Source organism: Tenrec ecaudatus, chromosome 4, assembly GCF_050624435.1.
Source record: "Tenrec ecaudatus isolate mTenEca1 chromosome 4, mTenEca1.hap1, whole genome shotgun sequence".
In the NCBI taxonomy this organism is placed as follows: domain Eukaryota; kingdom Metazoa; phylum Chordata; class Mammalia; order Afrosoricida; family Tenrecidae; genus Tenrec; species Tenrec ecaudatus.
The window spans coordinates 117,863,702-117,877,653 of NC_134533.1; the positions used below are offsets into that span (position 1 = coordinate 117,863,702).

The 13,952-nt window shown below is 39.6% G+C and overlaps 1 protein-coding gene and 1 non-coding gene across 3 annotated transcripts in view; both read right to left on the minus strand.

Annotated features, from left to right (window-relative positions):
* DDX6 (DEAD-box helicase 6) overlaps positions 1–13,952 on the minus strand; it is a 36,444-nt gene that overhangs the window by 18,333 nt on the left and 4,159 nt on the right. For both annotated transcript variants that reach the window (XM_075546680.1, XM_075546681.1), the window contains exons 3-4: positions 11,351–11,414; positions 9,754–9,858 (exon numbers count right to left, since the gene is read on the minus strand). In XM_075546680.1, the coding sequence (XP_075402795.1) occupies positions 9,754–9,858; positions 11,351–11,414 (169 nt within the window). The remainder of the gene's footprint in view (positions 1–9,753; positions 9,859–11,350; positions 11,415–13,952) is intronic.
* On the minus strand, positions 13,265–13,392 carry LOC142447751 (small nucleolar RNA SNORA40). The gene has a single exon (XR_012784407.1). It is a non-coding gene; the product is annotated as a small nucleolar RNA SNORA40 (small nucleolar RNA).

The following is a 13,952-nucleotide window of genomic DNA, read 5'->3' on the forward strand; positions in this document are numbered from 1 at the left end:
AATAATACAAAGCTCATTGGTTCTCCCATTAAGAGTCTGGGGTCACCTCACTTCACCAGCAAACCTCCTTCCTGAAGCCTGCACTCAGCTCGAACACTCCAGGGTTGGCAAGCCTAGTTCTTAGGCGCTCCTTGGGAGCAGCTCACTCTGTCAGGGAGCCTGCTGGAAAGCTCTTAGCTCTCATTCTGTGGATCAGAACTGCTTTACTCAGTGGGCTGGGCACTCAATGTGCCATCTCATGTTGGTCTCCTGAGGCTGCTTTGCCTGCTTCCAGTTCTGACTTGGGTTCTCTGGTTCAACTCGAAGGTCTCTGGTGTTTAGGGAATCTGTGTCTAAAGGTTCTACCCTGTTCCCATTTCTTCTGGGCAGTAGTGAGGGTTCCCTGTTGGCCTCTAGGATGGCTTATTTCAGTCCAGAGGAAAAGCAAAGCTGATCAATCTCTTCATTGGGGTTCCATAGTCCTTTATTTGCATGATCCCAAGAATGTCCCTTTGAGGGGTAAGGTGGATCACCCAAGTCATGGTTTTTACCTTTATTTTATATGCATGTGATTTATGGTATTAAAGAAAAATTCTGAAAGTACTATGGACTGCCAAAAGAACATACAACCCTGTCTCAGAAGAAGAGTCCTTATAAGGAAGACTAGTCCTTAGAAGTGAGGATGGTGAGACTTTTTTTTTGCACACACTTTAAACATGGTCCTGGGAAAGCCCAGTTCCTGGAAAAAGACATGCTCGGTAATGCAGAGGCAAGATCAGCGACAATGGACACACACACAGCACTGTGAAGGTAGCTTAGGACCTGGTGGTGAGGGTTTGCTTCTCCCCAACAAGGGTGATACACACCCCATTCACAAGCTATCCCAAACCTCCTCGTGGCACTCCCGGGTGTGCTCACTCAGTCACTGGTGCTAGTTACGAGGATCCATCCCCTACAGCCCATCACCTCATCCCACTGATGTGGGCGTCTCATTCTCATATGTTACCTGACCTTGTCATGTGTTTTGCAAATTTCTTTATGAACCTAGAATAAGTTTCCCAGACAAATCCCAGCAAAGTGCTTCTGAAACTTACTGAAAATTAAACATACCTAACTAAAACAAAAACCTCAAACAAATCTCGTCAGATCTGACTCATAGTGACCCTGTAGGATAGATTCAAACTGCACTGGGTTTCTAAAACTGTGAACCTTTCTTCCTCGGAGCAACAGGTGGGTTTGAACTACAGACCTTGTGGTTAGTAACACAACACTGTGACACCAAGCCTCCTTTTAAATGTGCATATGCAGAGATAATTAGGCACAAAGAGAAGAAACAGAAAATAGAGGTAAAAGACACATACATGGCAGTATCACTCCATAACTCTCTCTCCAGTCCCTCAGTAATAGGGTCCCCTCTTTATGACAGCTCCAGGATCTAGTAAAAAATTCTAGGAAGTATTAGAAAAGGCTATTTCATCTCAAAAGAATGAAAGTGTTTAATACTTTGAAAAATGCTCATCCTGGACCAAATATCAACTAAAAAACTTGTACTCCGTCACTCCAAATTTCACTTTAACACGAGCTGGCTAGTAGTGCCTACCCACTTCTAATTCTAAAGCCTAATATAATCATTCAATGAAGTACTAACACTTTAGCAGCACACAGAATAACCACCAGACCACATGATCCCGTCTCATAAATTGACTCTGAGCAGAACCATGTTTAGCACAAGACTCAGACTTTACTCAAGGTTAAAAGTACTGAACCCTACCGTCCACTTGTAATTTTGATACCCATGCCTTGGCCATCAAAATTAGAAAAGACAGTAATAACAGCTTATTAATAAAAGTCACAGTTGGCAGAAGTTGACGATGCTTCTACAATTACAATAATTGCATGGAAAAAACCCTCATTAGATTTTAAGGAAAGAACTTACTTTTCTCCTAAAACCACTTTACACAGTGTTTGTCAAAATAGGCGATGCTGCCTCCTGGGAGGCCACAAAAGCAGGTGCCTTACACTTTACCTGAATTATGAGCCATAGTACACAATTTTCTAATTGCCAGGATGATGATTAATTTTTTTCTAAAAACAGGGCAGAGGGCCAAACAAGTTTAGGAATCCATGATTCTACCCGTTAAAGTTAAAATTTAAAGCATGTGAAACTTTAAAGTGATTTTTAGATAAAAATGATTTAGAACAAGTGTTCAAATATTGTTTCAGGGCCATTACCAAATAAATTTCTAAAATTAATAAAGCCAGTTTATGTCCTACATATTGAGGACAAAGCAAACTACTGCTATTAAATAAAAGAATCAAGTCTATTTTGGCAAGCGGAAAATTATCATTCCCCATCACCAAGTAAGAGGCAGATACACAGCCTTCTATAATGTTAGTTTTGCTTATGGTAGGTATATTCTGGACCAAACTGAAAGAATGGGCGTGTACTGTGGACCTGATGATACTAATAGCCAAATATAAACCAGAAAATTTGAAAGACTCATGGTTTATTAAATGAATCAGAATTTGCAACTTGGTTTTTGGCCTTAATTCCTTGGCATGCAAATGAAATCCAACATATATTTAATTAAAAACCCCAATATAATGATTTTCAGTAACTTATTTGCTTTTACATTCCTAGATTCAAAAAATTATCTATATGGAAAGGTTACTTTAGAACTGTTAATCAATTTGAAATGTTAATTTTCCTTAAAAAATTTCCAAATAATGCATTATAAAAGGGAAGAGTCATTGGTTTTTCAAACCTCAACACATAAGGTTTTGCTAGTCATTATTAAACTACAAATTAAAGCATATGGCCAAGTGACGGTAGTTCAGTATTATCATGTCTATGAGGGGAAAAGCACAATATATCCTCTAATTTGGCAAAATACATTGTACGCCACCACCATATCTCTGTAAAAGTACAACTGTCACGCTAACATTTGTTAAGGAAGAAAGGATCCCCAAACTTGAATTCTGTCTTAACACTCGGACCACTTGTGTGACACAGCCTGCCTACCCTGAGAGTTCTAGTTATAATACATGTTGCTGTCTGGCAGAGACCTGTGTAGCTTCTGATGAAATGGGCCTCGCTCTATCAGTCTTATCACCACATGAGTCTATTTGGTACATACATGTCCCTCATAACTCTATCAAAAATATATATACACATATATATCCCTCTTGATTTTAGTATGCCACTACTGAAAAAACATTTGTCAACAAAAATATTCAAAACAAAAAGGAATCCAGTCGTGAAAGGGTTAAAACTGCCCCCCCCACAAGCCCTTTCAATGGGGGAAAGGACTCATCGCATCACAAGGGGCTTGCTGCTACAGACAATACAGCAGGCAAAGTCCCAGTCCATTTTCCTGTCTGATCTGGAAGTTAAAACATCAATGTATGGCAAAATGAATGGCTGGGAAAATGGAACAAACCTCCTACTGTATGCGCAACTTTTTAATTTTTAAAAGAGTCAATAAATTAGGAAGCAAATTCACTATCACGGACATAACTCTCCAGCACTTTAAACTGCTATTGTAGAAATCTCTAAGCAGGGTCGGATGGGCTTTTCCATGTGGTCAGAGTAACATCGCTGCCAGAACTAAGAAAATGCTCTAGTGCCAATGTTCAGCTAGTGGACCCACAAAACTCCAAGCCTAAACCCATTGGCAATGAGTGGATTATGACTTCTACTGAGCCTATAGGACAGAGAACCCCCATGCTATAATCTTTACTGAAACAGACTGTCACACCTTTCTCCTCACACGTGGCTGGTGGGATCAAACCGGCAGCCTCCCAGCTAGCAGCCAGCACTTAGAACACTGAGCCACCATGGCTGCTCCTTCTGTCTACAGCCAACATTCCATAGGCCTCTGGGGCCCCTATGATGGAGCCACCAAGAAGGACAAAGAGGAAGAAGGAAACTAAAATGTGTTTAATGCCCTACTATGTGCCTCGGCACTTAGTAGCTTTGTTTTGTCTAGACTGAATTGTTTTGCCCCAAGGCACAATGCAAGAAATGCTCGAACCGAGATCTAAACTTATGTCTGCAGATAAGGATCTTGTTGGCAAGGATGCGGACAATCTGCAACCCTCACACCGGTGACAACATGATGTGCATAGGAGGAAGAGTGGAAACAGGAAACACGGAGAAGTGGGATAAGCAGGTGCACATCGAGGGAACTGACGGGATGTGTTAAAACAAAATGTGCATGTCGTTGAGTGTAAAACGGATATAGTAGTTAAAAACCTAAACAACTTGCACACAAATATTTACAGCAGTATTAATTATAGCCAACAAATGGAGAGAACACAAACAAAACCAAAAAGAACCAAACCAGCAGCTACCAGAATCCATTCTGACACTATATTAAATACAACGGATCCTAGGATCTGTGAGGCGGTATAGGGTTACCAGAGGAGATGGCGTCCTCTTTGGCCCTTGGGAAGCTCGTGGTCTCTAACTGCTGATCTTGCACTATGATAGTCCACTGTGGCAGGAGGGCTCCTTTGGAGAGGACACAAATGACTCCCAAATGATGGATAAACCACATGAGCTATTATCCATACAATGGGGTATTATTTAGCAATAAAAATGAATGAAATACTAAGACATGCTTCAACCTGAATAAACCCCCTACCAATCACAAAAGGCCATATATTGTATGATTCCATTAAATGACCAGAGTAAGCAAACCTATCGAATTAGAAAGTAGAATAGGGTAGGGAGTTCTGGTGGCTCAGTGGTCACTATTTCGGCGGCTAACAGCAAGGTCAAAAGTTTGAAACCACCAACCACTCAGAGGGAGAAAGACCGGGCACTAATCACAGGCCGCTCCAGTCTCTGAAACTCACAGGGCAACTCTACCTTGTCCGACAGTTGCTGTGAGTCAGAATCAACTTGACGGCAGGGAGAGGGAGAAATAAGTTACTGTTGTTAAAAGGATTTCTTTTTAGGAAAGTTCTAAAAGCATGCCGTTGACAGTCTAATTCTGTGAATACATTAAAAACTACTAAATTATACACTACAAACATGTAAATTGCCTGGAGGATAATTTTTAATCTCAAAAAAGCTGTTTTAAAAGTAATATCGACAAACCTTAAGGCCACCTAGCCTTAAGTTCACGTTCAATTTGAAAGCCCGGGACAGATTCAATAGCTATTTGGTGCATTCTGGCTACCCAGTATTCGGTTCTCTTTCTCAGACCCAGGAGTCCCTGGGTGGTACAGTAGTTTGTGTTTTTCATTGTAATAAATCATTTTATTGGGGACTCTTACAGCGCTTATAACAATTCCTAGTGGGTGGTACAACAGTTAAATTCAACTGCTAACTGAAGGCTCGAGGTTCAAGTACACCTAGAGCTGCTTCAGAAGAAAGGCCTAGTGAAGACTGGTGAGAGCCCCTCAAGACAATGACCCTTAGTCACCCTTCAGGTCTGTAAGTGAACTCATTCCTGTGTTAGAATCATCAAACGGGCAGAAAGTCCATAAAAAAGAAAACACAGAGGGGAAGTGGGGTTAGTGATGGCACATTGAGGGGGTGCAGTGGATGACTTGAATCAATGTGACTGAACTGTTGAATGTCAAACTGATGATCTGTTCTTTTAAAAAAATTTTAATTATTTTTATCTTTTCTATAAACCTTACGCAAATTCACAACCCCACCCCTGCCTAAAAGCTTTGTTTATATGGTTTGTGTCTGATCCAAACAATGAAAACACTTAGAGAAGGTGCTGATTCTGTTTTACAGAAAACAAGACATGTCGGACTGGCAGAGGGAATGGAGCACTAGTAACAAAGTCAATATTCAATCCGAACAAAGGATGGGAAACAGGAGCCAGGGAGGATGCGTTGCAGGAGCTGCGGTGGAGCAATGGTGAGGATGGGGGGACACACCCGACACATCATGACTGATCTGTATGAGACAGTTGCACTGTCTTACAGAGTTGTTATGAGTTGCAATCCACTCAAAGGCACTTAAACAGTCAATTAACTAAGCTTACTACTAACTATCTGAGGAGCAATTATTGATCTCTATTGGTGTATGGGAAAGAGCGAAGAAAATTGAAGCAGGAAAACAATCAGTCAAATGGACTGACAGATCATGAGAAGTCAGCTTCCACAACCTGAGACAAGATTGTGAGGATAGGAAAATAAATAAATAAAGATAACAAAGGAGATTAAAAAAGAAACAAGATTGTGAGGCGAGGAGCCCTACCTGCCTTAGGGTGTCCCCCAGTGCCTCGCATGTTCTCAGCCACTCAAAACCTGTTTGCTCAAGAGAAAACGCTCTGCAGCCATTGCATCTTTGCTCTCAGCCAGCTAAGACTGAACAGTTTTACAAATGGACATGAAGACAATCGTGTAAGTGGACTCACCCCTGCATTAGCATAACGAGCCACTTCTGATCAAAAGGGCAGAGGGCTAGAAACTTGTGTCTGTATAAGGCAAGTGTATCTATATAGTGTATTACTTGTGTCTTTTTTCATGCTCTTTTCACCAAAAAGCCAACTAGAAAAGAACACACATAGTTCCTGGGTCTCAGGCTCCACTAAAATCAAAACCCCAACCACTGCTGTCAGACTGATTCTCACAGCCACCCTAAAGAGCAGAGAAATGGCCTCTAATGGGGTGCATGTAGTTTCTGCAGAAGCAGGTATCGTATGTCATATTGCTACTACTATCTTCCAGTAACAGAAGTGGAAGCTCATTAGAGGAATGGCGGATCGCAGGGTTGGCGTGAGAGGAGCCTGGCATTATTAGTCATGGCAGAAAGTAAGAACGTGTGTGGGACAAGTGAAGGCGGTACAAGTTCTCACTGGCCAAATCTGGGACAATCTGAACACCAACAAGAACTCAAGGGCGCTAAGAAAGGAGGTGAAGGTTCTTGCTTACAGGGTCAATGGTGGAAGGAGTACTGGAGTCAAAAACTCATTTTGTAATTTTCATAGCAAAGATTAGATCAAGGAAAATCCATAAATGAACGACAGCACTAGTCACAAAGCCATAAGGTCCAAACAACTCAAATGTCTATCAATGAGTAGATAAAATGTGGCACATGCACACAATGAAATACTAACCGGCGATAGAAAAAGGATGAAAATACTGATAATTTACTACATTGTGAATGACCCTTGAACACACTATGACCAGTACAAGATTCCAGACAGAAAAAGCCATAAACAGTCCAATCTCATTTCCACGAAATATTTAGAGAGGTAAATCTACAGAGACAGCTGATTGGTGGGTGCCAGCAGTGAGAGAAGGAAGGAGTGCTTAATAGGTACAGGGTTTTTCTTTCTGGAAATGAGGAAATGTCAATGTTATAAAAGCTTTAAAGGCCTTACTTGCTGTATTAAGATATACATTATTCTGGCAGACTGTAATTGACATTGTCAGTGATTTATTATAAGTTTTGCCTGATAATCAATGTCCATTGTTTGTACAAACAGCGTCCAGAGACATAAGAATTTATTCTGTACAAGTGGGTAATTCAAGTATTGCTATAAGTAGTTAGCCGACACTTGCTCAATCTCCTGTTTTCAATAGTGTTTTAAAAATTAGTACCATGGATTAATCAATGACACTACTAACAGAAGATGCTTAAGGCTCCAGGGAGATGATGGGTAGGATTCTATGCCATAAACAAGGATGTCTCTAAGATGAATCAGCATCAGATAAAAAACTCAGGAATGGATTTTGGGCTCACACTTAAACTGAGCTCTAATCTAAGAACAATTAGTTCTTACGACATGGCCCTGGCTTGATACGTGCTCTCATGGAGGAAGCACAGAAGATGCGAATGCGACAGTACAGTGTGGTGAAGAATTTAGATGGTGCCCAGCTATCAGAATAGAACCTAGGGTCTTAAAGGCTTGTTTCCAAACAAGCAGTCATGTAAGTGGGGTGTGTAAGTTCACATGGAAGAAGTACATCAACATCCGTGACTCAAGAATTGTGAATTACACAATCCAAATCCAAAGAAGAGAATAATAGATTAAACTGAAAAATATGACTTGGAACGGTTAAAATCTTGTCTTGATTTTCCCTGGTATTTTGTGTTTTTTTCTCATATTGGGGCTTATCAATGTTGTATTTTTTCATTGCAGGTAGCCTTCTTGAATTTTTGCTATGTGCTTTTCTATAGTTTTCCAGTATATGAAACCCAGGATTGATGAACCTATAGAAACAACAACTAGACCAGGAGGGTAAGGAAAAGGTGGGGGGAGGAAGGGGAAACCGATCACAATGATCTACATATAACCTCCTCCCTGAGGGATGGACAACAGAAAAGAAGGGAGACATCAGTTTAAGACATGAAAAAATAGTAAGTTACAAATTATCAAGGGCTCATGAGGGAGGGAGGGTGTGGGGAGGGGATGGAAAAATGAGGAGCTGATACCAAGGGTTCAAGTAGGAAGAAAATGTTTTGGAAATGATGGCAACAAATGTACAAATGTGCCTGACACAATGTATGTACGTATGTTTGTATTGCAGTAAGAGTTGTATGAGCCCCAATAAAATGATTTTTAAAAAAGAAACAAACAACTAGAATAAGAGCTCCCAGTGGGGGCGGGAGGGGGAGAAATGGGCTGATACCAAGGAGTTCAAGAAAGAAGAAAATGTTTTGAAACAGGTTTTGGTAGCAATTATATAATACTGATTGATGTGACTGAACTATGAAATAGTATGATGTTTGAATTAGCTCCTAATAAAATGGTTTAGGAAAAAGAAAAACTATTGAATAATATGCCGCATATATCTCCCCCATATTCTAAAACTAAAGCCTAAACTAAATCAGGTGGTCCTTAAAAAAAATTTAGTGAAACTCTAATGTTCACAATATATTAAAGATATTCAGACCAAAAGATTCTAAAAACCAAGTAACAGTTTAGCTTTTCTGGTACAAAAATGCCGCCGGCCCCCCGCCCCCGGTTAAATACTCCTCCCATGGAAAAGTGCCTCAAATAATATCCATGGGTAAGTTCTCCCCACTTTAAAAAAATGTTTTGCATATTCGACTTAAGGCTTATTGGAAATGTTGATGGCAACCTATGTACAAGTGTGCTTACTTAATACAACTGAATGATGGATTGTTACAAGATTTGTAAGAGCCCCCAATAAAATTATTAATAATAAATAATTATCTACATACGATCAAATTGATGATTGCAACTTGAATGATTCGCTGGGAACTTTGAGGGGCAGTGAATTTATGTCAATCGGGGAAGACCTACTCATAAAAAGCAGTTAAGAATGGCTGCACGATTCAAAGAATATAATCAACGTCACTAAATGGTACACTAAGAAACTGTTGAATTAGTGTATGTTTTGTTATGTATATTTTCAAAAACAAAAAAAAACGTAAAAAAAAAGAGATTATGAGATTTAAGAATTAAATGCAATACCTAACTCTCAACTGAATCCTATACAAAACTACAAAGGACATTTGGGAGTCACCAAAAAACTGCAATACAACTGAAAAGACAGAAATATTTTATCAATGTTGACACTTTATTTCGGTCATACAAGAATGCCCCCGTTCTTAGAAAACATACAGTGAAATATTTACAGGTAAAGAACACACACCAGGATTTTTATCATTTAACCCTAACAGGTTCAGAAAAATAACGTGCATGTGTGTACAGAGACAGACTAAGCAGAGAAAATGTGCTGGTCCATTATACCATCCCCAAAGATCAAAAGAAAAGTCCGTAATGCCTGACTTTTATAAAATTACATAAGGATAAAAGAGAGAGGGAAACATACCTGAATAGGAGATGGTTTTTCCCAGCCCATCTCAAAAATTCCCATCAGTAACTCCCGTTTCAGACAATAATCTTCAAACTCATTTCCTTTTGTGGAGGTCACGTCCTAGCCAAATAAATGAACAAGAACAATAAAGTACAGCTTTGTTCCTTTGGAAGGTGCTCCGGTGGGGCTGCTGGGTAAGCACCGGACCACTAACCACACGATTCATGGTTCCAATCCACCAGCCACTTGGAGGGACAAAGAAAGCTATCTGCCCCTCAAGACTGACAGTCACAGAATCCCTGGATGGCAGTGGGTTTGGTTGGGTTGGCGTTCCTTTGGTATTTAACATGCTTTAAGAAACTTGTCTGTGAAGCTAATTCGTTCCCAACTCCACCCGAAAATGCAAACATAAGCATACTACCTCTCTGTCTTGAGCTATAGTTCAACTATTCCCAGAGAAAAACCACTTTTTCCTTCAACATCCACAAACCACAACCAAACCCACTGCCGTTGAGTTGACTCTGACTCACAGGATCTGACATCAGGTGTCCAAGATTGTACATCTTTGCAGGAGCAGACTGCCTCATCTTCCTCCTGGAGAGCAGTCCACAGGCCTGAGCCGTTTACCCTGCAGTTCACATAGCCCAACAGCCAGCCCACGATACCAGGGCTCCTGCCAACATAGGCAAGTCACTTAAAAACCAGGTTTGGAGGTAAAGCTACCCCCCTCTGATCGCATTATCCTGCAGACTGGTAGAATACTGTTACCTCGACAATGCTAAGGATCATGCTATAAATTGGAAGTCACAAGATGTACAGTTAAATCCTGGTTGCACTGCTTATTTTAATCACAAATATGCGTGGCAAGTCAGGTTTCTGAAGCTCAGAACTCTTGACATTTGAGTCACAAAAGTCTCTGAGAGGGCTGTTTATTTCCAGTCGTGAGAACCAAAGTCTCTAGACATTGTTCAATTCCCTTGGGAGGCAAAATCAGCCTCCCACAAATACTGGATTAAGTGAAATAGCATTTTTGAACGTCAGTTTTCTAATCTGAAAATGGGGATAAAATCAAACCTGAAACATAGCAAGAGAATTTAGCAAAAATGCCTTGCCAACTGCTAAAAGCATTCCATAAATTAGACGGCAAGATGTCTATGTGCAGATATGCATTTTGTCATTACGTCAATAAGTCACTATTCCAACAAACGGTGACCATACACGGTGCATACCATAGGCTCCCACACTTATTTGGCCTGCTGCCCCCTTTAAAGAAAAAAACAAGTGTGTATATATATATGTACACACACGCACACACCCCTTTCAGTACGCCCTACTCCCTGAGCAATTAAAATCGCCCCATAGGCACAATTATGATATAAAGCATATCATAATCCAAGGTAAAGTGTAGTAATCTGTTTTTGCAGCCCTCCCCACTCCCTGCCTCCTCGTTCCAACACTCCCCTAGGGGGCGATAACACCCACTTTGGAAAATACTGATCTATATAATTTCGATACTTACTTATAAGAGCAAAGAGTACTTACTGTTACTAAGAGTAACCACTTAATCTCCAGAGTTCCTACATGCTCTCCCTTGAATGTTACTAAAACTTACCGACGTTTTGATTCTTAGATCCTTTGGAGGGAGTTTTAAAGTCTTTTTCCAGTCATCACCAGGTCTACAGAAAATACAGTAAAATCGAAATTTCAGAATTCATAGCATTAGAATATAATACAGATAATTAATATCAAGTATAATTATATTTTTAACAGCCACAGTAACTATAACATAATTCCACTTACTCAAGAACATAGCTAAAAACAGTGTCAAACGACTTTAGAAAAAGCATTTTTTTCTTACAAGAAACAAGCTAGAGGATCAAAAGACCAAGAGCCAGAGCCGAGTATCCATCCACTTAAAGAAGTGTTAAGTGCAGCGGAGGTGTTGTTCTAGCTAACCTACACAAAAGTGTGGCGTGTCGGGTCACATTAGTGGCCAACAAAAAACACTGGGTGACTTCTGTAAAAGGTTAAATTCTCATTTTTCCTTTAAGACTGGATACTTTTAGCAATACTGGCTCCAAATTCCAGCTGGATAGCCATCTGGCAACACTTAGCAACTGGAGTTTAAAACCAAGCAGTTGTCCCTTTGAATAGCAAAAAAGCAAAACACAAACCCATACCCGAAGGGCTCAATTCTGACTTAGACTGCGGAACAGGGCATGGAGAGCAGAGATGGCTCATGCGGGTTCCAACGCCGTCAGACCGTCACATCTTCTTCCTAAGGCCTGGCTGGTGAGCGCAAGCCAATGTTTCAGCTTTGCTGCTGAATGCTTTAACCACTGTGCCACTAGAGAGCCTCAAGGAGGCATTTGAATTTGTCACTTTTGGTCATCAGTTAAAACCAAGTACTCCAAAATTTCGGGTCTGACTTTCAAGTCCACTTTCCTAGTGCTTTCAAGTTTGTATCACTTTTTTCTTACTTTTCACACCTAAAACAGGCGATATCAAGAACTGTACAGAGTAACATATTATAAATAACATGTAATGAATTATATAAGCAAGCCAGTAATTGCTGTTTATGAACAGATCAAATCTTCTTGGGGACGCGTGAAGCCAAGAAAAATAACAAGGAAAATTTAAATTAAAAAATCAAATTTTCCTTTTGGTCAGGTAAAAATCTTAAATAATAAAACTAAGATTCAGAACATCAAATAGAAAAGTTAAAGAATGTTTGCAGACAATAGTCTTTTCACTTGTGTTGTTTTTACCCATCATATCATTAGGACCTCTAAAACATGTCTTGATTTAGAAAAATTAGCATTTATTTAAAACTAGGACTCCCTCGTCAATAAAAGTGTGGGAGAAATGAAAAAATAAAAAATAAAAAAATAAAACTAGGACTCATAGTCGAAGATAGTCTTAACACAGATAACTACTTACTACCCAAGTTCAAGGATAACATCAAAGTTTCTAAGCAAAAATGTTAGTTCATCATAATAGACTTGTCATAGACTTGTCACATTATCAAATTAAAGTTTAATAGTGAATAAAAATGGAGATGATGCTAATCCAAAATCAGACCACATGGGACTTATGAGGTCACAACAACACACAAATATGAACCACCTGAAGGGAGAAAGTAAGTGATAGAGCTTAGGTACTAGAAGGATTCTATGACAGTTAATGGGATCCAGACACCTTCATGGAAGAGGCTTACGTTCACTATTTGCAGAAGCTACAGAATTGAAAACAAATCAGACAGCCTTGGGAAAGCAAAACAAACTTGCCCCAAATAAAAATTGTTTAAACACAAAATAGTGTCATTTCATAAGCTTTATAGGATTAATCTTTAAAAAGTCTAAATTTTACCAGCCTATTCATGTTATCAAAAGACAAATTAAACTAAAAGATTAATTTCTAAAACAATCACCATAAACACAATATGTGTTAATGCCAAACAATAGACTGTGTGTGTCAATGCCAATTTTCTCAGAGACCATTTCAAGGTAACTGATAATTTTTTTTACATGTCCCTTCTTATCTGTATTAGAACTCAAGACTGCACAATGAATTTTGGGTTGCAAAAGAGGATTTATTCTTGCACCTGTCTTTGAGTGTTTGTCCACTAATTACACAAACACAAGTGCAGGTAACTGATCAACCTTTCAGGTCACTGGAGAACTACACAGCAGCAGTACCCATTCTTGAAGGGGCTTCAAGACGTTTGTGGAGAGTGGAATGAAACGATATTGGGATTTTTCCATAAGCATTTTGAAGCCCCCTTGAGTATCGCATCCTGGTAGCTTAGGAAGGACTTCGTAAGCATGGAAGGGATGTATGTTAGTTACACTGAGAGGCAGTTAGTTTAGTAAATCCAAACTCTGTGACAATTTCTAGAGGTTCATCAATTTATATGGCTAGATTCTTAACAACAAAGTCCAAACCTCACATGGGGTTAGTCTTAGATACTAATTTCCCATTAACTCTATTGATAAATATAACTGTATTTTTAGCTTAACAGTTAACATTAAAATCATTTGATGTGGGTAGTTAACACATAACAAATAGCCTACAATTTTCCAGTTTTGAGGGAAGAAATTGCCTGTGGGCAGACTAGGCTCTTTTTAAAAACTGACACAACAAAAAGGGTCGAAGACTATTCAGCAATGGGCGCTACCATGTGCTTTTTAATCATTTTACTTTGTGTATAAAGG